This window comes from Monodelphis domestica, chromosome 3 (genome assembly GCF_027887165.1).
Source record: "Monodelphis domestica isolate mMonDom1 chromosome 3, mMonDom1.pri, whole genome shotgun sequence".
In the NCBI taxonomy this organism is placed as follows: Eukaryota; Metazoa; Chordata; class Mammalia; order Didelphimorphia; family Didelphidae; genus Monodelphis; species Monodelphis domestica.
The window spans coordinates 63148129-63174285 of record NC_077229.1 but is presented as its reverse complement, the minus strand read 5'-3'; the positions used below and the strand labels follow the sequence as shown (position 1 = coordinate 63174285).

Sequence of the window (26157 nt, the reverse complement as noted above, 5' to 3'; positions counted from 1 at the left end):
AAAATTAGGCCTTATCAAACAAGTGAAGGAGGAAAACTTCCGCCACCTCCCTTTAACTCAAAATCTGTTAATGGAAAAGCCCTTGATTGCATTCCTAAAAGAAACATGTGTGGATTCACAGGAAAAGTTGCAAAAGGAGTTCCAATTCAGATTTAAGGAGCTTCATCTCCATGAACAGGACATACAGCTTTCCCATAACCCATTTTCTATTGACACTGAAAATGTGGATACAATTTACCAAATGGAACTGGCTGAACTGCAGAATTGTAACTCTCTGAAAGACGCATTCAAGTCAAGTAGCTTGCCTAATTTCTATGAATCTCTCCCCTCTGAGACATAATCCAAATCTCAGGAACCATGCACTCAAAATGGCAACCATCTTTGGCAGCCTAACTTAAGTCTGTGAACAGACTTTTTCCAGAATGAAACATATGAAATCTCCAACCAGATCTAAATTAACTGATGCACACTTGCATCACTTGTTATGGCTAGCAGTGACAAAGATGGAACCATATCATTGACCATATCATTAGCCAAAAGCAGGCCCACAGTTCCCATTGAAATACTGGTCAGTTTGTTGATTTAAATTTACTTGTTATTTATTTTAAATATTGTATTTGTTCCTGTTTTGTTTTTTACTTTAAAATAAAATATGTGCAGTGTGCATAGGGATTTGTTCATAGCTTTGGGTTTGTTTTAGTCCAGCCCTCCAGTGGTCTGAGGGACAGTGAACTGGCCCCCTGTGTAAAAAGTTTGGGGACCCCTGGTCTAGAATCATTGTATTGCTGAGAATAAGTTATTCATAGTTGTTCATTGTACAATATTTCTATTACTCTGTACAGTGTTCTCCTGGTTCTGCTTAGTTCACTTAGTATCACTTTGAGTATTTCCAGGTTTTCCTGAAATAATCCTGCTCGCCATTTGTTATAGTACAAGAATATTCCATTACAGTTATATGCCACAACTTACTCAGCCATTCCCCCAATTGATGGGTATCCCTCGCTTTCCAATTCTTTGCCACTACAAAGAACTACTATAAATATTTTTTCATATAGTTCCTTTTTCTTTTGGTTTTTTGCCAATTAAAGATATAGATCTAGTAATTATGTCGGTAGGAGTCAAAGGGTATATCCTGTTGTATATACCTTTCAGCCTAGATTCAAATTGCTCTTCCAAATTGTTGAATCTGTTCACACACACACCCCCCAAAACAGTGCATTAATATCTCAGTTTTCCCACATCCCTTCCAATGTTTGTAATTTTCTTTTTCTGTCATAATAGCCAATCTGATAGGTGTGGGGTGGTATCTTAGGGTGGTTTTAATTTGTATTTTCTAATAGTGATTTAGAGCATTTTTCACTTGACTTATATAACTTTAACTACTTTCTCTAAAAATTTCCTGTTCATCTCCTTTAAGCATTTATCAATTGGGGAATTACATATATATTTGACTCATTTCTCTATATATCTGAGAAATGAGGACTTCATTAGAGAGACGTGTGAAAAAAATTAACTTTTATGGTTATTGTATATTACTCTTCCTCCTATTTCCCCCTGTTAATTCTACTCTGTCTCCTTTCAAGTATTTTGCTTCTGACCACCACCTACTTCAAGTTGCCATTCCTACCATAACTCCCTCTCTTCTCTTTTTCACTTCCCCTCCTACATTCCAATAGAGTAAGATAGATTTCTATACTCAATTGGGTGTGTATATTCTTTTATCTTTAAGTCAATTTTTTTTTTTAAAAACCCTTACCTTCTGTCTTGGAATCAATACTGTGTATTGGCTACAAGGCAGAAGAGTGGTAAGGGCTAGGCAATAGGGGTTAAGTGACTTGCCCAGGGTCACACAGCTGGAAAGTGTCTAAGGCCAAATTTGGACCTAGGACCTCCTGTCTCTATGCCTGGCTTTCATTCCACTGAGCTACCCAGCCACCCAGCTTCCCCCTGTCTTTGAGTTAATTCTGATGAGAATAAAGTTTAAGCATTCCCTTCACCTCCCCTACTTTCCCCTTCACCAAAAAAGCTCTTTTGTACCTCTTTTATGTGAGATCATTTACCCCATTCTATCTCTCCCTTTCCCTGTCTCCCAATTCATTTCTCTTTCTCAACCCATCATTTTATTTTATTTTATTTTATTAGATATCATCCCATTTATCTTATCCTATCAATTCAAACCCTTGCCCTCTGTTTATGAATAATACTTCTAACTGCCTTAATAATGATAAAGTTGATAGGAGTTACTAGTATCCTCCTCCCAGGTGGGGATATAAACAGTTTAATCTTATTGATTCTTTCATGTTTTCTCTTTCCTATTTACCTTTTTATGCTTCTCTTGAGTCTTGTATTTAAGAGTCAAGTTTTCTAGTCAGCTGTGGTCTTTTCATCAGGAATACTTGAAAAACATCTATTTTGTTGAATATCCATTTTTTCCCCCTGAAGAATTACCCATCTTTTCTGAAGAGGTAATTCTAGGTTTCATCCAACTCCTTTGCCCTCTGGAATATCATATTCCATGCCTTCTAATCTTTTAATGTAGAAGCTGCTAAATCTTTTGTTATCCTGACTATGAATGCACGGCATTTGAATTATTTCCTTCTGGCTGCTTGCAATATTTTCTCCTTGACCTGGGTGTTATGAAATTTGACTATAATATTCCTGGGAGTTTTCATTTGAAGATGTCTTTAAGGAACTGATCAGTGGATTCTTTCCATTTCTATTTTTTCTTCTAGTTCTATGATATCAAAGCAATCTTCCTTGATAATTTCTTGAAAGAGGATATCTAGATTCTTTTCTTAATCATGTCTTTATGGAAATCCAATCATTCTTAGATTATCTCTCCTATATCCATTTCCAGATCATTTGTTTTAAGATATATTTCACATTTTCTTCTATTTTTTTCATTCTTTTTATTTTTATTGTTTCTTGATATTTCATGGAAATATTAGCTCCCGCTTGCCCAATTCTAATATCAAAGGAGTTATTTTCTCACGTGAGCTTTTGTACCTCCTTTTCTATTTTGTCAATTATACTTTTTAAGATTTTTTTCTCATTGAATTTTTGTGCTTCTTTTTCTTGTAGCCAGTTCTGCTTTTTAATCCACTCTTCTGTGGATTTTTGTGCCTTTATTTTATCAATAAGTCTCTTCTGTTTTTAAGATATTCTTTTCTTCAGCACTTTTTCCCCTTCTTTACCAAGCTGTCTACTCTTTTTTCATGATTTTCCTGGATAATTGTTATTTCTTTTCCCAATTTTTCTCCTACCTCTCTTATTTGATTTTTTAAATCCTTTTTGAGCTCCCCCAGTAATTCTTTTGGGGCTTGGAACAAATTCAGATTTTTTGGTTTTGGATGTAGTAGTATTGACTTTGTTCTCTTCTGAATTTCTGTTTTGGTTTTCCTCATCACCAAAATGATATTCTTTGTTGAATTTCTTTTTTGGTGTTTGCTCATTTTCCAACCTTTTCTTGTCTTTTAACTTAAAAAACTATTACAGGTACATTCCATTCCTGTGGTGAACGGGGCACTGTTCCAAACTTCAGGTTCTTTGTACAACTGCCTTTGGCAGTAGTTCCGGGGACCTATACATTTTCAGTTCTTCCATGGTGGTATGATCTAAGGAAAAGGGTTTTAATTCTTTCCCAGATTGTACTATGGTCTTTGAGCAACCACAAACATTCTTTTCTATCCTGGAACTGTGACCATAGTCTCATGCTCCCCTGAATCTGCAAGCACTAGTATGTGCTAGTGCTCTTCCTCACCCTGGAACTGCAACCCAGGACTGTGATCTAAATCTGGGTATAGGGCAATGCAACTGAACCTTGCACCTAGAGCCAGCAAAGAAATCACTGTAATCTTCTTACCAGTTGTCAAACTCTTGTCCCATCTGTGGCCAAAAGCTCCAGAAGCCACTGCTGCTGATTCAGCCTCTCCCAAGGCCTGCTGAGATGAAGATTGACTTGGTGTGCTGAACTGCACTCCACTATGATCCCTGTTACAATAGATCTTTTGTGATGCCCTTTTCAGTTATCTTGAACAGCAAAATTGTTTCACTACATCGTTTTTTTGGGTTATGTTGCTCAAGAATGTGTTTTCAGACATTATATAAAAGTGATTTGAAGAATAATTTGGTAGAGATCAAGAAGGTTCTTATACAATTCTCTACCATCCCTGATAAAATTAATATATGCTTGTTGAATGCTTGATTGCTGGTCATGACCTGACTTATGGAGGACTGGTTCCAGGTATGTTCTAACCACAGACCATAGCCTAGTCTGGCTGGACAATGGGGTCAGGGAGGGTGTTTGGTCCCAGGGTAGGAGAGTTCCTGAATAGTGTTTTCCTGTTGAAACTTGGGTCTGTTTATGGGCAATACCAATGACCAAGTGGCTCCTTTGACCCTCAGCCTTTACAGCCTACCATATACTTGTGGTACCTCATGGAGCTCAGCTTCTACTTCTCCTTGATATTCACTCTGACTTTTGATGTGAAGAGGACGGTGAGTATGGAGGGAGCCTAGGTTTTGGACAAGTCTCTGTATTCCCAGTCCGAAGGGATAATAGTGAAAGGGGAAAGAAGCTTGACTTCTAGTATCTGTCCCCATGAGAGAAGTATCATGTTTGGTCCAGTCCCTAGGATCAAGCACAAGGCCTTGTCCCATGGAAAAAGTAAAGACAGATCTGCCCCACTTGAACTTGGTGTACTCTGTGGGATACTGGGTAAGGAGTCCAGAAACTCAAGGGCAAATTCCATTCTATTCTATTCAGTGGCCTAGATGCTCTCTGGAACTCCTACTACTAGGTCCATATCCAATCTAATTTCTAGCTCTCTTTCCACCATGCTACCAGACACTTGACCCTTCTATTTCATTTCTTCCTTGTACCTCACTTCAGTCTCTGCCTCTCCTTGATAAACTTCAACCTTCCCCAAAAGGACTCTCATGTAGTTAGGGTACAAGTAGAGGAAGGAATGGCTAAAAGTGGGTAGTAGTCTAATCCTGAGCATGGGAAAAGCCACCTTCATCCTCTGGAAAATCTGTGAAGTACTGACCTCACGGCAGACCTTCTCTTCCTAGGACTACCGGGGGCAAGTTATCCACCATTTTGTTAGTGTCACTTTGATGTCATTCTCCTATTGTTCCAACTTCGTGTACATGGGTGCCCTGGTACTGCTGTTACATGATGCATCAGATATCTTCGTGGAGGTAAGTAGAAGAGTGCAGCTAAGATGAGCCTGAATCTCGTGGGGGTCTCGTGTGTATAGGAGCCACAGACACAGAGCAGGGAGCTAAATCCCCCTTATCATTATTTAGTCTATTATGCCTGGTTGTCTAGGGTGTCCTAATAGAAGTAGGGACTTAGGGCCTACATAGTCCTGCTTCCATTTCTGAGGAGGGGAAAACAACCCCAAAGAGAGATGAAATGTGTTTTCTCTCCCTGGCCCTGCCCTTTCTTGTTTTTGTTCAGTTGTTAAGTTGTATCAGACTCTAAATGACCCAATTGACTTCGTTCATGTTGCTTTCTTGGCAAAGATACTGGAGTAATCTGCCATTTCCTTCTCCAATATATTCCCATTTCACAGATGAGGAACTGAAGCAAACAGGGTAAAGTGACTTGCCCAGGGACACACAGCTAGTTAGTGTCTGACGCCAGATTTGAATTCAAATATTCATGACTCCAGGCCTGGAGCTCTATCCACTGTACCACCTAGCTGCCCCAGCTTTGCCCCCACCAAAGAGTAAAAGTTCAGGGAAATATCTAAAAAAAAAATTAGTTAAGGTTCATATCTTGGATCTCCCTAAATTGTAAAGGAAACACTAACTGGATCCCTTCTAGGCATAGGACAGCTATTTATTTTACCCATGAAGAGAATATCTTATGCAAAAGACTCCTAAGTATGCACTAGCAAATAGTTAGTTCTGCTATAACGTGATATGTTCCCAACAAATGTTGTGCCATCCAAAATCACCCCAAAATGACATAGAATGAGTTTAGGGGCACAAAACTCAAAAACTTCATCAGTGGCACAAACACAAAAACCTACTAAAAAGGATAGCCCACTTTTATACATATTAAATAGTTAATAAATACATATAAGTAAAATGTAAATAGTACAATATTCCCTTTGCCTTGGACTGCTGCTCCACCTACGTATACATATAAGTTAGCATAAGGCCATGAGGGAAGGGAGAGGGAATAGGGACAAAGGGAAGGCTGCTGTAAAGCAGCCCTTCTCTTCTGCTACTGTACTAGAAGAAAGACAATGGCACTTGACCTTAACAAAGAACTGAAGGCCACTTGTGACAGTGGATACCTGGAAAGGTTACAGCTTCTGAGTTCTTCTGAAGTGCTGCCATTGTCTTGGTTCTGTCACGATTTTTTGTAGAAGAAAACTCGAGTTTCCTGTTGTGCTCAAACTGTTCCCTAATAAATCTATGGCACTGGAACAAATTCATGTTTTCAAAAGACGTACAATAGCAGAAGTGATTATACAGAAATATAAAACATCATTCCTAGCTCTCTGCACTCATTTTATTCCTTCCTAAAAGGTACAAGTCCTTTGTGGAACTATGTGACAGATATTTCACATTGACTTCAGGCTCTCCTTGTCAAGATCAAGATCTCCTGTCCAACCAGGGCACAGATTACTTTAGTCCTTCAACTGCAGGACTATAATAGGAATAACTGCTTCTCTGAGAAACTCTACTCCTTCTGAGCAATTGATACTTGAATTCAGAGCTCTGGAATTCTCTAGCCATAAGGTTACCAACAAAGCTGGAAATAACTATTTCTCACAATCACTAGTCTATGACCTGTGCTGCAGAAAGACAGTGGCGAAATTCCTTCCCCATCTTTGTTGGGTATCCAAGGAAGCAAAAGTGTTAGCAAAGAGCCCTACTGATGAAGGGCCCCAAAAGAGAGTTGGTAAAGATGTTTCCATAATTCTCAAGGTCCAGTCAGAGAGGGAAGTTCCTACCTGAGTCTATCTTCCTGATTTTTTATGCAAAGTAAAAGCCCCTGTCAGGAGAACTAATTGAAAATTGCTGCATCATTCTAGAGTAGTCTATATGCCTCTATAAAGGCCAAAATAATTGTCAGGACTCCGTCCTACATTTCAGGAATTCACACAGCAATGAAGGTTCGAATCAAACTGTAATGACTCCCTATTACTTCTAAATCAAAATAAAATACCTTTATTGGGCATTTAGAGATCTTCAGAATTTGATCTCTTCCTGTCTTTCTAGTCTAATTAATCATGAATTGGACAGCCCAGTCTTGCTGACCTGCTTATTGTTCCTCACATACAACACTCATCTCTTGTCTTTTTGCTTTTGCATTGGTAGTCTCTCTGGACTGGAATGTTCTGTCCCTCCTCATTTCTGCCTTGTAGAATCCCTTGCTTCCTTCAAACAGTTTAAACATCACCTGCAAAAGATCTCTCCTACACTCCCCCCAACTGCTGGTGATGCCCCACTTCCTCTTGAAGTGAGAAAGATATTTTTCCAAAGAAAAGTTTTAGTAGTCAGGAATGAATTTTAGGAATTGACAAACAAGAACATCTAGCGCAGAAGACATCAAACTTTTTAAAGTCTACATCCCTCTCAATAAAACATTTTTTGAGTTTGCATCTCCTATATATGTGTATTTGTTTATAAATTATTCTCTTGTTCTATTGTACTCATATGAATACATAAAAGACAAATAAAATTTTTGAAAGGAAGGAAAATATGAGATAAGCAAATATTTTTAATTTTACAAAAATGTATCAAAAATGTACTACCTTTGGAAGCAAAGTGACTGGATATTCTTTATCTTTTTTAATCCTGTGTATCTTTGATTTTTAATAATAAAAAGCTGAACCCAAATCCTATCAGACCTGAGTTCAAGTCTCACCTGACACATACTGGCTATGTGACCCTGAGTCAATATCTTTATTTTATTTAATGCTCTAAACCAGAGGGGTCAGTTAGCAATCCTTCACAGTGCAGTGGGAACAAGATTAAATGCAATTAAGAAATATTTAACAAGATAAATAAAATAGAATGTGTTTAATGTTAATGTGGCTTTTTAAGTCAAGGTGTGGCTAAGGGATCTTGATGGCAATTTTGTGACTTTTATTGTCTTATTTGAATTTGATTCAACAACTGTAGACAAAGGTGCCAACCCAAATTGGTAGAGGGGATTTGCTCATCCCAGAGTTCCCTAGACCAGTGAAACCACAGATCTAGGCCCTATCCCTGTTCCTATCTAATTAGATCAATGTAACTAGTTGAGCATGTATATATTTCCTTTCTAAAAAGGAAAAAGAAAAAGAAAATGCTTTGTTAAGAGATAAAAAATACAAGTCATAAGTATTAGTGAAAAAAGAAGTGTCAATGCAAAAATGAGTGAAAGCAAACTATCTGTGATTACAGCACAACAAAGAGTACTTGATATAAATCTATTCTTCTTTATAATGGTTTTATAACTTATGTAAGGTGATCCATTAGCCAGAAAACTCAACCTGGAAACTAAAAGATATGAGTTCATATCCTGCCTCAGACACTAATTGTGTGACCCTGGAAAAGTCACTTAATCTCTTTGCCTTAGTTTCCCCATCTGTAAAATGGAGATAATAATAGTACCTACTTTCCAAGGTGATTGTGAAGAAGGAATGAAATTATATTTGTAAAATGCTAAATATTTGCTATTACAATTGTTTTCTATTTGAATTTTATTTTTTTATGAGTTTGAAGAACTGGAAATGAGCCACCTTAGTTAGGCAAAAGAGTACAGGAAGGTGAGTAATAAGGTTGGAAAAGTAGCTTGGGACTAGGTTATGAAAAGCTTTGAATGCAAGACACAGGGATCTCTATTTGATCCTGGAGATAACAGGGAATCTTTGGAATTTTTTGAGTAGGGAAGTGATATGATCGATCCTATACCTTAGAAAAATTGCTTGGACAGTTGGGTGGAGAATGGACTGGAAGAATGAATGCTTGAGGTAAGGGATCCAATTAGGACACTGGTTATAGTAATCCAGGCAAGAGAAAATAACCCTAATTCTGATGGCTTTGTAACTAGAGATAAGAGGATATGGGAACTGCTAGGATATATGGTGGTGGAGCAAAAAAAGAGTCAAGGAGACACTGGAGTTTTAAATCTGAGCAAAAAGGATATGTGTGAGAGAAATGGAGTTCGGGAGAGGGGTGGTTTGAGGGAGACACCATCAGTAATGATTATCAAAACCCATCCATGTGTGTTTATTCTGTCTAGCTCTGCCCTACTCAAAATAAAAAGAACGAGGAAAGGTTTATTCTTACTAGTCAACACTCTGGAACTCAGCCCACCCTCCAAGATCAAGAAAAAGCTTCCTAACACTAAGAGCTTTCTGAAAGTAGAATGGATTCTCTGGGTGGTATGATAAGTTTTCTATCTTTGTAGGCCTGTGGGTGAAATGATTACTTATCTAGGGAGAGTCTTAGAGAAGTATAGACTGCACAAACTACCCTCTAAAACAGGGGTCCCCAAACTACGGCCCATGGGCCACATGTGTCCCCCTGAGGCCATTTATCTGGCCCCCAGCGCACTTCTAGAAGGGCCACCTCTTTCATTGGTAGTCAGTGAGAGGAACACAGGATGCATCCTGGAGTACTGTATGTGGTAGCGCCACAAAACTCAGCATCGCTCACATACAGTACTACTTCTGGTGACATAATCCTTTGTGTGGCACCTTGTTCTGAGAGTAACTGAATGAGAACGAGGCGCCACACAAAGGATTATGTGACTGCACAACAGAAGACATCAGCATGGTGAACTGAGATCTGGGGGAGGGGATTCCCCACTGTGTATATTGCTGCCCGGTATAGTGGTGAAAGTGATGCGTCTGTGCAAGGTGTGACAGGTTCATCACAGCCAGCACTACAGCCTCTGCTATCCCAGACAGCGGTATACAGATTTGTTCATAGTTTATTATTGTTGTTTTTTTTATAGTCCAGCCCTCCAACGGTCTGAGGGACAATGAACTGGGCTCCTGTGTAAAAAGTTTGGGGACCCCTGCTCTAACACCCTTCCCAGTTCTGAGTTTATATGTCACCAAAATTTGCTCTGTTTTCTCCTTCCAGTCCTGTAAGATGTTAATTTATGCACAATGGAAACAAGCTCAGAACATAGTATTCATCCTCTTTGCCCTGGTGTTCTTTGTTAACAGACTCATTCTCTTCCCAATAAAGTAAGTTTGGGCCTAGGAGGTGGGATGGGCAGGGAGGAAGAAAAGGATCCCAGTCTTGAGTGCCTTCTGGTGCTGAAAGTTGTCTCTTAGAAAGAGGAATGAGCCTCCTGCCTAACAAGTCTTTCTTTGTGTGAAAAAGATAGGATGAGGTTAGGCCGTGAAGGTCTAGAGGTCCCTTTAGGATGTCCTTCCCCCATTCCAGGGACTTTTCACTCTAATTTCTTTGGGGATGAGGGATTATTTCTAATGACCAAGGGATCTAAGTCCCAGTAACCTGCCTTCCCCCCTTTCACATTGTAACCCTTCCAGTTCCTCTGTCTCTCTTGCAGAGCCATCTACACTTCCTACCTAGTTTTCCTGACCAAAAACCAGTTCTTCTTCGGATACTATTTTGCCAATGCCCTTTTGATTGTTATAGAATGTCTCAATATCTTCTGGTCTTTACTCCTCGCCAAAGCATTCTACAAGTTTTTATCAGAAGGCCAGGTAGGTACAAACCTAACCCTTGTCTACTGACCCTCCCCACAACCCTCCCACAAGCAGCAGAGGAGAAAAGGGGAACAAAGGAGGATTATTGTAGGTGTCCTAGTTCCAGTAAGCACCCAAGTAGTATCAATAAGGCATCTTATCCAATATTCTTGTCTTGTTTTTCACCCTTTATCTTTGCCAATCTCTTTTTATCTCTCTCTGTCTCTCTGTCACTCTCTGTCTCTGTCTCTGTCTCTCTGTCTCTGTCTGTCTCTGTCTCTCTGTCTCTGTCTCTGTCTCTCTCTGCCTCTCTCTCTGCACTGTTTGACAGTGTGGGATGCTTAATAGATGTAAACTGATTGATTGATTGTGCCTCTAATTCTCAGATCAAGAATGATATGAGAGAGAGAGAGAGAACTAGTTCAGGTCCTCATTGCCTTTCACCTGAACTAATACAAGCTCCACACATTTGAAAAGTGGTTTTCCCAAAATATAGGTTAGTCCAGAGAGAAAGGAGTTGATAGAGAAGACCATATGTTGAAGGAATGGGATCAAAGGAGATTTTCAAGGAGTATGCCTGAGCAAGGAGAAAGATGACATTTTTTATGTTAGAGAATGATGAAGGAGATAGTGGGAGAAGATGCCTGAATGGTATGAGAAAAAGAGAAAAGGAAGATGAGAGAGCTTTCATCGAATGACCTCAATTGTTTTCAGGGGAAAAGGAGGTAAGATTCTCAGCTACAAGAGTAGAAGGGAAGACATCTTTGGAAATCTTGAGGAGGGATGAAAAGATTTGGAAATCCCATAATGGTTGTAGCCTAGCAAATAAATTATAAAACTCATTAAGGGTGAAAGAAAGAAGAATATTCTGATGGTTGTTGATTGATAGAAGCCACCAGGTCCTAGACTAAGTGATGAATTCATTTACTGAATAAAGAATTAATTTTTGTATTGAATTAATGAATGAATGAAAAGATACTTATTTTAAAACCTTACTGTTGTGCTAAAGTCCAGGGACACCAATATAAAATTGAGACACTCTCTATCCTGAAAGAAGGGGAGACAACATATAGAGGGGAATAGTGACCAGAGAAGGATATTGGTTTGAGGAAAATGGTATTCATGCGGTGCTTTAAGGTTTGCAAAACACTGTATAAACATTATCTCTATGGGGAAGTCTTTTGGGATTGTGAATATATTCATGATCAACATGTCCCTTCCTGGAGCAATAGAATGTGGATGCATGTTCCAAACCTGAAAATCATAGAAAGAAAGTCTGAGGGTTCATACAGTACTAGGGCAAATGCAAAGTCCAGTAATCCAAAGGGTGAAACAGAAAGCAGGACTGATGACAAAGTGACAGAAAATATAGACTCTATTTGTCAATTAATGCCGTGTACCACTTGGCTCCATTCTACTTTTCTAGTCTTACCATACATTGCTCCCATTGCATCACTCACAATTCTGTCTGGCTAACCTGGTTTTCTTGCTGCTTCTCAACAGGATACTTCATCTCCTAGCTCTGTGTCTCTGCATATGTTGTTCCTCCCATACCTGAAATGTAATCTCCTGTCTCCACTTGTTTGAATTCTTTATTTTTTTCTAGGACTTAGATAAAATGTCACCTAAATTAGGCATTTTCTGATTTCCTCCCCATTTCCAACTTCTATTGCCACCCATTCCAAAAAATGTTTGTCTATTTACTTTGTATACATTCTGTATATAATTTTATAAGATCAGGCTGTTTATCCTGATAGAATGGAATTTCCTTGAGGCCAGAGCCTGCTGCATCTTTGTCCTGGTTTCTGCACTGTTTGACAGTGTAGGATGCTTAATAGATGTAAATTGATTGATTGATTGTGCCTCTAATTCTCAGATCAAGAATGATATAAGGAGTGACATAGAGGAGCAGGACATGAATGATGAGAAGTCTGCAGTGAAACAGCAGAACAAGGAGAGACTCCAATTCAATGATATCACAGACACTCGAGCCCGGAAGCCAATTTACCATTGAGCCTTTCCTAGTAGCATAACCTAATCTAGTTCACTGAGGATCCCTGGCTGACTGGTCTCCTGGCTGCTTGAAGATTATGTAACCCTGGGAAATGTCTGGTTATGATTAAATATAAACTCCATAGAATGAGACCTGTGATGAACATAGACCCTTCATTTCTATTTTCATATGCTTCTCTCTGTGTCTATATCCTTCACTGGATCTCAAGTTAGAAGAGGAAGGATGGAATATGTCTGCTGGGGATTTTATGATGAATTTAATTATTGTTCTTTTTTTTTTTTTTGAATAGCCTCTTCCCCTGGACCACTGTTCTTGTACTTAGATGCTGAGGCTTATCCCTGTCCTTTAGAAGTATTATTAAAGAGTTTTATTTAATCTCACTGTCTCTTTCAGAGCAAAAATGCTCTTAATCTCATGCTGTCTCTTTAAAAGTAGTTTTTATAAGGACATATTTCAGTTAAGAGACACTCCATTTTCTCTGTCTTTCAAAGGAGCAGGGTTTCTGGGGCTTTTAGTTTTGTTCTCTTAGTCAAGAAGATCTGACAATTACTTTTGAGAGTTTGGTATATAGACATCAATTTGAGAAAGAGAATGTTTACTGAGGGCTTTTCCCCCTCAGAACTTTGAGAGACGTTTTCTGTATCTGCATCTATGTGACAGGCAGTTTATAACTGACAGTTAATAGAAGAATTACTTTAAGGAGTTTGTTATTGATTTAATGTTCATCAATTAGTTAGATAAGATAGATAGAGGACTTTATGTTACTTAGAGAGAGTAGATAAGTTAGGCTTGCTTTGCCAGGCACAAAGATTCTTAGATATAGGGTTTTTAGAGATTTTAGTGTAGGATTTAGAATGTTAGACAGAGTATAAGAATTAAGAGATATACTATCCTATTTCCTACTTCCTATTTCCTATCCCCACTCTCCTCCAAATAAATAAGTATTTGTGGTGTACCAAACTGCTCTCTGTAGATTTTATCAGACTCCTGTCAATATTTATTAACTATAACAGAAGAACAAATTGAGAGGAAGGATGATTAAGAGACAACTCAGAAGAGTCCTATGGGGGCTGCCCCATGTCCCAAAGAGATGTGGAAGGAGATAGCTGCTCCCTGAGTCAATGAAAGTGTTTTATGTTGCAAGCCCTGGACTGAAGTGGACTGACTAACCTTAGCTCTGTCTTCCATTCCTGGCAGGGAGTCCCTAGCATATCCTAGGAGACAGGGAAGGCCATTGAAAGCAGAGATGAATGTGTGGAAACTAGACTTCACCAGACCCAGAAAGGGAACAATAAAATTTGAATGGTACAGTATTTACCATCTCTGAACCCCTGTCCTCCTTCATTTCCAGCTCATTCCCCATTCAGTTTTCTCCTTTATCACTCTCCCTACCTCTCCATGATTGTCCTGCATCTGAATCCTAGAATCTCAGAACTAGGAGTAACCTCACTGAGAATCCATCTCCTGGAGTAGATTAGGGCCCTCTTCAAAATCCCTATCAAGTAACCTTTCAACTTCTTCTTGAACACTAATGATCGGGACCTCATTTCCTACATTGGTAATTATAAGGACACAAGATTTGAGGGAGTACATACTGTACTACCAACTATGACAAATGTAAAGGGGTAGATCTGTTCTATACCGATTATGCCAATTGTTGAGTAGCGTAGCCTCCAGAGAATACTGAAATAAAAAAAAGAAGGGCCTAGGTCAGCTTGGTCATTAATGGGCTTAGGATTATTGTTGGGCTAATTGGGTGCCATGGGCAAGGACCAGCCTTACTCACAACTCCAGGGGTTCCCAACAGGTGGTGAACCATCAATCAAGAAAATAACAAATGGAAGACAGCTGTATATTTATGACCATGGGAATGCTTTGCATCTGATAGCTGCTCCGCCATACCCAGGCTTGGTGTTTATTTTTATACCCATTTTCTTAGCACACAGATACATTACTTAACACACATGTCTAAATGGAGATAATTGGAAAAGTGATACATTAACTTTTAACAAATCATTTAATTAACATTCTATATTCTTGTATTATTATTATGAATTCTTGACATAATAAAGGTTTCACACAAGATAAATGATTTTGTCACAGGTGGCTTAATTGTTTCATTACCCTGTGAAGAGTTTTGAGCTTACAAACAATCAAGGAAAATAACTTATTGCTTTTAATAAAAGGAATAATTAATCAGGAGTTCTTAAAAGACAATTCAACAATCATATCATTGAAGTTGAGGGGTACTGGGAACACAATTCAGATTTAATATTAGACTGATCATTTTTCAGGTTTACTAGGGAATTTCCCACTGGCAAGTTACTGGTTTGTGAAATCAAATAACTGAGGCATATTGAAGCTTAGTGTACCTGTAGTGTACCTGTACATATTATAGAGGCCTTTATGATTAATTTGTGTGTTGGCTTCATGAGAATAAGTATCTGTGAGTGGGAAAGTTCTGGGCTTGGCTTGTAGCTATGGTTTTTCTGGGAATTATGTACCTAAGTAAAAGTTAACCCATGATAGTCTTTTGGGGTTGGGTTTAAGGGTCTGATCTTTAGGTGATATTTTAGAGAATTAGGGTACAAGTATTTTGCTCTTGCATTATTCCTTTTGAGACTAGGGGGAATAATAATCATGTCAATTCCATAGGTAAGGGATATTGATGAGAGATATCATGCAGAGGGGACTGAATGAGCAATCACATCTTGCCAAGGGCCACTCTGTGACCTCCTTAGCTACCACATGTGACTTTGTCAAGGCATCATGGCCTGAGGGCTCCCACCAATTGGGGCCAGTTCTGAGTGGTAGGGGAACAAAGAAACATCGTGGATCCCTCCCTACTAGGTTAGGTCGAATATTATATAGAAACAGAACAAAGAAATCATAGTGCCAAGAAAGGCTGAGGTTCACATACAAGTTTTTCCATGGGATAGTTAGAGCTTCTTACTGTTTACATATACTCAAAGTAGTTCATATTCTCTTTGGAGTCACAGGTCACATTCTTACTCTGGCTACCACCATACATTCCACCTCTCATGACCTGTTCCTAAAATCTTTCTGACACTATCTTCCACAAGTTTGCCTGAGTGGTACACAAGTAGTTTCATTAACAAGGAGGAAATAGAGCAACTCAATATTGAGTTACATTGCAAACATAATCCACAACAGCAAAACAAGCATGAGTAGAGAAACAATATGACCAATGAAAGAACTGCCACAATGGTTATAATTTTTTTTCATCCTATTCCTTGGGAGGTAAAGAAAGAAGCCTTAGTCAAGAAGCTTAAGTCACTTGGGGCTCAGGCAGTGTCTCCATCACTGCTGCCCATCAAAAACAAAGGATTCAGGGAGGGGAAGCATATTTGGAAAATTAAAAATTAAGATATATGAGAATAGATCATATCTTAATGTATAGAAGTGATAGGCTCCCAGCCGGGCATAGATTGTATCTGATAAAAGCTAGTAAAAATGTAGTAGCCTTCAGCATTAAAATTTTAATTAAAATCATATCAAATTAAAAAGGAGAAAACTACCTACTGTATATATACTAAGTTAAAGACTGTAGATAGTGCATTATAGGAAGAAACATGGTAGTTAAGAAATTGAAGAGCTCACAAGAGACAGTCCAAGGAAGAAGCCTTCAATTAAAGCATTGGCTTTAGATGGCTATGTACAATCCAGAAAAATATGGGTAACAAGCAAGACAATTTAGTGATTCCAATGTAAGGAAACAAATTTGACCCCATCGGATATCATTGAAACTTAATGTCATGAAATTCACATCTGGAATATGACCTTAGAAATATCTGGCCTGTTGTAATGAAGCAGGATAGATAAAATATGTGTGTACCAAGGTAGGGGGTAGAATATTGTTATTAAGATTTTATCCAGTGATAAAATCCAAGAACAAGAGGATAATGTATAGAAGAGGACACGGGGGTGTGGATCAAAAAAGGTAGGGGGAGGGGGGGAAAGATCTTAGCAGAAAATACTAATTGACCTGATTAAAAAGAAAGAGACCACTGTGGTAACACATCATATACCTGGCACCAATCTATGCTATAATAGTGCTAAGGAATTTCAATTATCTGACTATCTGCAATAACTCTCAGGCAAAAGCAGAGCAACTAATAAGTTACTGAGTTCCCTTAATAATAATTTCATCCCTTAAAAGGTGGAGAAAATAATAAAAGGAACAGTCTGTTCTGTGGTGGATTGTTCCCCAAGAGACAGAAATAAAGGGAACATGGTGAAGTAATCATTTCATCTTAGAATTCATCATTAAGAAGGAGAAGAAAACTGGGGAAATTTTGACATGCACCTTTGATTTGAGGAGAATATACTTTAACAGATTTAGAAGAAGGTCAGGTAGAAGAGAAAGAGACTACAGTGGGAAAATGACTAAATATAAAGTGTGAGGACATGGATTTGAATCCAATTTCTTGTGTGTGTCTAGGTGACCTTGATAAGTCACTTAACATGTGCTTCTTCATCTCAAAAATGAAAGAGTTACACTAGATGGTCTCTAAGATTCCTTTCAGCTACAAATCTTAGTCCAGATGTTTTAGTAAAAACTCAAGAATAAAATTCTTAGGATACAAAAAACTCTCTTTATAAAGGAAAATAATTTCAGTTGAAGAAGGAAAAAGAAATGAATGTGGATGCATATGGAACTCACCAATCCAATTAAATTTTAAGAAGATATATACAATAAGTGAAAGCATGACCAGATAATGGAGGATAAATCCAGACATAGTTTTGTTATGATGGTATTTGGGGTGAGGAAAGAACAAGAGGGAACATTTAAATAAAATCAAATTTATTGGTTGGGGAGGGTAGGAAGGAACAAGGTTTTAGGATTAAACAATACCTATATTTAACTTAAAAGCTAATATCTGTAACTAACTAAACTATCTTATTAAACTAAGCATTAACTTTCCAATATCCAAGTCTCACACCAGGAGTCCAAATCAAATAGGGCTAGGATCTTAAGTTGGTAGATGTCCAAGTAAGTCCAGAGATCTTACTGATACTGCCAGCAGTCAGATCCAGAAAACCTCTTTCCCCTCCTCTTCAAGCCTTAGGCCCTTCCAGGAGAGCAGACTCAGAGATGAAGCACTGTTGGGCAATAGAATTTTCCCAGATACCAAGCCTCAGACTCCCATGTGACCCTTAGTCACATGCTCCTGTCAATCATTCTCTAAGGTTTGCATCTCTCAGTTTTTGCAACAATTTTTGCAAACCTTTCATCCTTTATCACAGTCCCCACTTTTGCACAAATCAAAGATTGTGTTGGAAACACTATTTTTGAATTTGTGCACAATCTAAAATACTTACCAGTTGCCTAAACTAAGAAATCTACCCAAAATAACAAACAACCTACACTCAGCTGTCTTAATCTAATACTAACTTATTCTAGGAACTTTTAACAAGGAAAAAGGAAAAGGAATTAAATGATGAACAAGTACAAATGTCAAACAGAAGCAAAATCAAAACAGTAAATAACATCAAACAAAAGATGAACATAACTTCCATGCAAACATCAAACTCAAAATACTCTTGTCAGCTAATACAGAACATTGTACTACTATTGAAAAACATTAAAATTAAACTTAGAGAAAAATTTTTGAAAATTACAATAAACACAACATTGCATGTTTTACACTGAAAATCAAACCAAACATTAAACTCGCTTATGCAAATACATGTAACAATAAATATTACTGAGCTATGTACATGATTTACATATATACATATGGTATGTCCATATAATATATGCATGTATATTATGCACATGCACATATATACACTTATGTACACTTCATGTTTACATATAGGCATACACTATAATACAATTAATTTATAATCCTATTATACACCCTACTTACATATATTTACATGTTTACTTACAATTTTATTTGATATGTGATGTCATATGTTGTTTGCGTTGTGTAATGTATGATATAGTGCAAGTCAGTATCTAATTTTCTTATCTTATCTTACTTAATTTTACCTAACTAATCTCTATTTTCAAAATACTTCAGCCTTACTAGATTTCTATGCCTATACCTAATACCTATATTCTATACCTATACCTATACCTAAGCTAAATCTAAGTATGTAACAACATTTTGTTAGTAAATAACATATCTATAGCTAATAGCACTGTTAGTACCCTAACTCTACATTGTTTCACTCATTTAAGTAGTGATTCAATGTAACCTAACCATGTTTATATTTTGTGTTTGTTTTATTATGTTGTTACTTTTGCTACGTCATGTTGTTTTGCTATTTTAATGTCAGGGTTACTCTTATGTAAGAGTTATGTTTCTGTTGTATGCAACATACTTACCCCTACTTCGGATCTTTCTTTCTCTTCTCACCTCCTCTTTGAATATTCTTCTGCAATTACATAGCAGTAAATATATTTGTGTTTGTATGTGAATAAATGCTATGTTATTATGTACTATAACACATTACCCCAAAGTAGTAATTCATTAGTCCATTTATCCTGTAATCCTCTTCATTGCAAATTTCACAAAGTCTTTTAAATTTATAAATTTTCAGTCTTTTAACAATGTCTATTAATTCCTGAATTCTCTTCATCTGCATTGTCCTCTTCTATCCTCTTCCTCAGGAATGATCCTCTCCTTACTGATCTTTTTGACTACAGACTCAATTTGACTGATGATTCTTACTCAATCTCTTCTTCATTTTTTTCTTCAATGATTTGTACATTTTCATTATTTATACCATGTGCTACTTTTATATGTGAACAATGAGACCAGGAATCTCTACCCAAAACTTTTACTGAAGATGGAGAAACTAACACAATAGTGTAAGGACCTAACCAACTTTCCTGTGTTGCTGATGTTTTAGCAAAATTTTTGACATATACCATATCTCCTGGTTCATAATTATGAAGAGAATAATCCAAAGGACCAGTTTGAATTAATACTCCCATATCATATAATTCTTTTACTCTTTGTTGTAAAGCACTTAAGTAAGAAGCAAGTTGGCAATCTCCTCCTAAGAGAGATGTATAGACTATCTTACAAGTTTTTGCTTGTAGTGGAGCATGTCCAAAGAGCATTTCATAGGATGATATATGTAAATCTGCTCTTGGCCTCTTACGTAGGTAAAACAAAGCTATGGCCATTTGAGATGAGTTTCAGCACACAGCTTCCCCACCATAGTCTTTATTTCCTTATTTATGTGTTCCACTTGCCCTGAACTTTGTCGATGATAAGCCACATCATACTTTGGTGTTATTCCTAGATTTTCATAGACTCTTCTCAGGATGTCTTGAGTGAAAGGGGAAAGATAGAAGGTAAGGATTTTTTTTAAGTAACTCACTATTCTAATCACTGCAGGATTTTCCAAACATTTTTATCTTTTCCCAAGCCTTCCAAGCCTCTCATGTCTGGTAACCTTGCCTGATTTTTCAGAGAAAAGGCAATTTGAATTCAGGCCCAGTCCATACTCAACATTCCTGTCTTGGTGAGCTACAATAAACTCCTTTTGCCTTATTTCCTGAGTTTGCCCTATGAATCTAGGTAGGGCCTAAAGAAAAGTTTTTCCTTTTTTTTTAATTAAGTCAGCCAGGATAGGCTGTTTGCTAGTGTTACTATCACTGAGTAAGTCTACTCTAACTGAACAGCCAGTACTTGGACCTTGGTCCAATCCCAGGCTAGAGTGGATTCTCTCAAAGATCAGTCAGCCTGAAGTGGTCAAAGAATTACACTTCCCAAACCATAGAAGGATAAGGAGAACTAGGGACTAAACCCAAAACGTATTCTTTCTCTTTTGTGCATAAAGAAAAATAGCAGCATACTCAAGGAAACAGGGCAGTGGTGAGAAGATGATCTTAGCTTTAAGTAGGCCCAAGGCAAGGTGATACTAGCATCAATATGGGATGGGGACAGGGTAAGCTTCCTGTTTACTTCTTGGGCAAGTTTTTAAAAGCTTGGGGTAAGGCAAAACTGCCCATTCGACTGAGAACGTCCAAAGCAGGTGACTCCATGCAGTACTTAGATAATTGTGGGAAGCCAATTTGGCCAGATAAATATGAGACCTTTGATTACTGTCAGCTCCACATGGTAGAAAATAATCTTGAAGAACTAGAGCCTCAAAAAACCAGATTCTTAGTTCTTTGGAGCTGGATTTTCAAACTGAGGCTGCCCCTCATTACCATGTCCACAACATTTGGATTTCTTAAGAAAAAAAGGCCATGACACTCTTAAGAGATCACTTTTGTAGAAAATAAACAGAGAAGGAACTGAAAAAAGAGAGAAGTAAAGGCAGTGAAGAGAGCTTAATGGGGCTTCCACTTTAGAAGTTCTCAAGTGAGAATTTTAGAGTAGAATGCTTTGTCACCATAAATATTGCAGTGAGGCAGCAAAGAAAAGGGGTTTGGAAAAGTAGGATAAGGTAGACTTGGAAAGGAAGGAAAACTAATGAAGTCTCAAAATTGCCCTCCCATCTATCAATAATATTAAGCCCGAATTTACTCTCACTGACTTTTGATTAGATGTTCAGTGAGAGATAAAGAGAAAAACTACAAGATTTTTTTTTTTGCCTTCACAACCCTGGCCAGGTTGGAGATCACCCAGATAAAGGTAGACAAGAAAAAGACAGAAGCCTTTTTCCTGGTTTGTAGAAATTTTTTGCGTTATTTTAAAAAAAAAAAACTTTTTCAGGGAAATGTCTGTTAGCAATTTCAAATAGAAAATACTCTAACAAGTTATAAAATTTGCCAAATGGAAATCCTAGAAACAGATTTGCAATGCAAAATTATTTGAGTAAAGCATAGAAAAATTCTGTCCCCGAAGACCATTGAAAGAATATGTCCCAATCTTTAGAGTTCAATGAACTCCAAAAGAGAGGGAAGGAGATATGAGACTGCCACCATGTGTCTTTTTTTTAAACCCTTACTTTCTGCTTAGAATCAATATTATGTTTTGGTTCCAAGGCAGAAGAGTGGTAAGGGCTAGGCAATGGGGGTCACACAAATAGGAAGTGTCTGAGAACAAATTTGAACCTAGACCTCCCATCTCTGGGTTGAGTCCTGGCTCTCAATCCACTGAACCACCCAGCTGTCCCCCACCATACCTCTTTGAAAGTGATCCAGCTGAAAACAACAAGCTCTAAAAATTGCACTAATACACCTTGGGGAAATTGAGGTTTTGAATGTTACATTTATAACAAATTCAGGCTTGATTTGGCTAAAATGTATCCTGAAACTAAATTATAATGTGATCTCATTTACAATGGGATGTATTCTTCTAGAATTATTGTGATAAATTAGAACAATGAAAAATACAATTGATATTTGACATTAAGGCAATATGCTTGGAAACTGCATGGATCAGAAAACCCTAATTCAAATTGTACAATTTAAATTAATGTCCAACACTCCAAGAATTATATTTTATAGAGTTTATTAATAATCACTTAGAGTAGAAAGAATAAAAAGGAAATAGAAGTAAAAAAATAAAACCTAATTATCTAACAAAACTAAGACCACATGAGCAATAGTCCCATGACTTTCACCTCATCCCACCTCCCCCAAACTGATCAGATTGAGAGAGTGAGAGGTGGGGCTACACAAAATTTATAACCTCCCTACCTCAGCACATAAGGTGAAAAGGAGAGTGGGGTGCTGGGAATTGTAGTTTTCAGGGTAACAGATTCTAATTACACAAAATCTGGTCTCAGAAACTTAATGGCTGTGTTACCTTAAGCAAGTCGCTTCAACTCTTCTTGCCTCAATTCTTCATCTTAAAATGGGAAAGTAATAGCAACCACCTCTCAGAATAGGAAGGATCAAATGGCATAATCATTGTGAGTCCTTATCATAGAGCCTGGCACATGGTAAGCACTATACAAATCTTAGCTATTATCTTCCCTTTTATTAAATATAAGGACTCTCTACTGAGTTTTGAATAAGATTGGTATAGAATACCAAATTTATTAATGGAAATTTTCTTTACAAGAAGATTCATACTGCCTTCAAAAGAATTGATCTTATTGGATCAAATTCATTAATATTCATGCAAAAATATTAAATAAAATAACATTTAGAAAACTTCCACATCCAAAGAAAGAACCGTGGAACCAGAAACGCATTAGAAAAATATATGCTCAATCACGTAGCGTGATAGGGATGTGTAGCAGTCCAGCCCATAGGCATTATGGAGAGACAAGGATTGTGAGTGAGCACATGGCCATCCTGTGCATGGCAATAAATTTTATTGACAGCGTGGCTGAAGTTTAGGCGCGAAACCTTGCTTTCCTTTGTCTCACTCTCCTGGGGATAATAACCCCACCTTCACCTTGTCATAAGTTGCATTATCCAATGGGAATACCCCAGGTAACTCATCCATATGTATTGAGGTATCATATAACTGTTCAATATGTATTGAGCTGTCAAGACTATAAATAAACGAGCCACAGTCAGCTCCGCCCACTCGAAGGACATCCACAGGTTTGATAAGGAACATCTTCTCCCCTGTCTCTCTCCTCTCTATCTTTCTCACTAAGGCCTGGTCTTTAGGCCAGGCCTGCCTTACTTTCTCTCTCTCTCCTAATGCTACCTAGCATTATCTACCTCCTTTAGTTTCTGATCTCCTTTCCATCTGAGCTAGCATTATCCTCTGACCAGTGTAGTGTTAAATTGAGATCATTGGGTGGGACAGCCTGAATAATAACACCCAGTGGTCGGAGTAGCTGTGGCTCTTAAAAATAATAATTGTCTACTGACTCAATTATTTACATCTCTAAAGTCGGCTCGTTCACGCCCTTCGCGGGATCTAAAACTTCTACTCTATCTCTATCTTCTCACCCTTGCAGCCTCTCGCAGGCCTGGAGGCTACAGGATGTGATTGGGGTTTTGATGTTAAAGGATCCCTCTGCTGCAAATATGAATAACATGGAAATAGGTTTTGAATAATGATACATGTATAACCCAGTGGAACTGTTTGTTGGCTTGGGGGGGGGGGGGAGGACAAGGTGGGAGAGAGGGGATTATGAATCATGTAACCATGGGAAAATATTCTAAATAAAAATTTAAAAATTAAAAAAGACTATAGCAACATGCCACAAAAAGTATACATTATGACAAAACAGGATTTAAAAACAGGTATGCAGAGATGATTTAATATAAGGAAAACCACCAATATGATTGATTGTATCGATAACAAAAGTAACAAAAATCATATGATTATCTCAATAGATTCAGAGAAAGCCTTTGACAAAATACAACACTCATTCCTACTGAAAACACTGGGAAGCATAGGTATAAATGGATTTGTTCTTAAAATGATAAGAAACATTTACCTAAAACCACTAGCAAGTATTTTTTGCATTGGAGATAAGATAGAAATTTTCCCAATAAAATCAGGAGTGAAACAAGGATACCCATTATTACAAATATTATTTAATATTGTATTTAAAATGCTAGCAATACGAAGAAAAGAATAAAAAGAAATTGAAGACATCACAATGGGCAAAGAGGTAATTAAACAATCTCTGTTTATAGATGATATGATGGTATATATGGAAAACATAAATCATCAGTATTTTTATTTTTCACTAACAAAGACCAGCAAGAAGAGATAGAGATAGCCCAAATTAAAATAGCCACAGACAGAATAAAATACCTAGGGGTATACCCACCAAAACAAACCCAGGACATAATTATTAAAGTTTTTACACAAAATCAAATGTAAATAATTGAAGAAATATTGATTATTTGTTGGTGAATAGAGACAATATAATTAAAATGACAATCCTACTTAAACTGATCTACTTAGCCAAAGCCATTTCCAATTAAATTACCAAAAAAAAAATTCAAGCTAGAAAAAATAATAATAAAATTCATTTAGAACAAAAGATCAAGAATATCAAAGGAATTAATAATGATAAAATGTAAAAGAAGGTCTAACAATGCCAGATTTTAAACTATATTAAAAAGCAATAAAAAAATTAAATCTGATATTGACTAATAGAAAGGTCAATCAATGGAACAGAACAGACATACAACAAATAGTAGTAAAGGATTATAGTAATCTTATATTTGATGAAAGTATGAATCCACATTTTGGGGAAAAGAACTCATGATCTGGGGCAAATTCTTAATTCAATTGGAAAGCAATTTGGCAGAAACTAGTTACCATTATATTATATTGTTCATCAAGATAAGAGCAAAATGGATACATTATCTAAACATTAAGGGAGAAAGCATAAGCAAATTAGAACATATTGCCTATCAGACTTATGGAGTTCGAGAGCATTATGAGATATAAAATGGACATTTTGCTTATTAAATGTAAAAGTTTTTGTACAAATAAAACTAATGTAGCCAAGATTAGAGAGTAGTAAATTGGTGGGGAGGGAATATTACAGTTTATTAGATAAAGTCTTATATCTAAAACATATAGAGAACTTTGTCAAATTTATAAGAATAGGAGCCATTCTCACAATTAATAAAGTCAAAATATATGAACAGACAGTTTTGGAATGAATAAATCAAAGCCATATAGGGGCATATAAAAATGCTTAAATCTCTATTGATTAGAGAAATGAAAATCAAACCAATTTGAGGTATCATCTCACACCTATTAGATTTGCTAAAATGATAAAAGTGCAAAATGACAAATGTTGGAGGGAATGTGGAATAATGGGAACATTAATACACTGATGATGGAAATGTTAACTGATCCAACCATTTTGGAAAGCAATTTGGGATTATGCCCAGAGAATTATAAGATGATGTATACCCTTAGATCCAGCAATACTATTATTGTGTCTATTTCCCAAGGAGATCAGAGGAAAAGAAAAAGAACCTATATGTTCCAAAAATTTTATAGCAGTTCTCTTTTTAGTGGCAAAGAACTAGAATTTGAGGGGATGGGTGAACAAACTGTGGTATATGATTGTAATGGAATACTACTACTACACCATAAAAAATGATGCACAGCTTAATTTTTTTAAGAATTTGAAAAGATCTACATGAAATAATGAAGAGTGAAATAAATTGTTATGATTAAAATACTAAGGAGACAATATCTAAATTTTATAACCATTTATTAAATAGCAAAAAGTGGGCCAGAGAAAGAAAGACAGAAGCACACGCCACATGTGGCCAGCTGGCTCTTAGACACTGCCTCCTCCTCAAGCTGAGTGAGTCAGCCCCAAGCCAGATCCATATGCTTTCTCTAATCTGTGGTTCCAAAGAATCCAGCTTCCTGTCCCCCTTTGGAAGGCAAGTTTGCGGGTCATGGTTTGCCTATGGTATCTGGTCTCTGTCATGGGCATTGTACCCCCAGAAACTCAGACAAACTATTATCAGGGAAATTCCTTTGCTTCCTTACACCCTCTGACTCCCAACCCAAAATATCTGACCTTGAGAGGATTATCCTCCTTTGATTGTCCTATAGGTCCAAATCATGAGAACCACCC

General features: G+C 37.2%; 1 protein-coding gene across 1 annotated transcript; it reads left to right on the top strand.

Annotated features, from left to right (window-relative positions):
- Positions 1-10107: 10107 nt before the first annotated feature.
- On the top strand, positions 10108-12957 carry LOC100025643 (ceramide synthase 4-like). Its single transcript, XM_007489515.2, has 3 exons — positions 10108-10208; positions 10538-10694; positions 12553-12957. The coding sequence occupies exons 1-3, from the start codon at positions 10111-10113 to the stop codon at positions 12688-12690; spliced, it is 393 nt and encodes a 130-aa protein (XP_007489577.2). The 5' UTR covers positions 10108-10110; the 3' UTR covers positions 12691-12957.
- The last annotated feature ends 13200 nt before the right edge of the window (positions 12958-26157 follow it).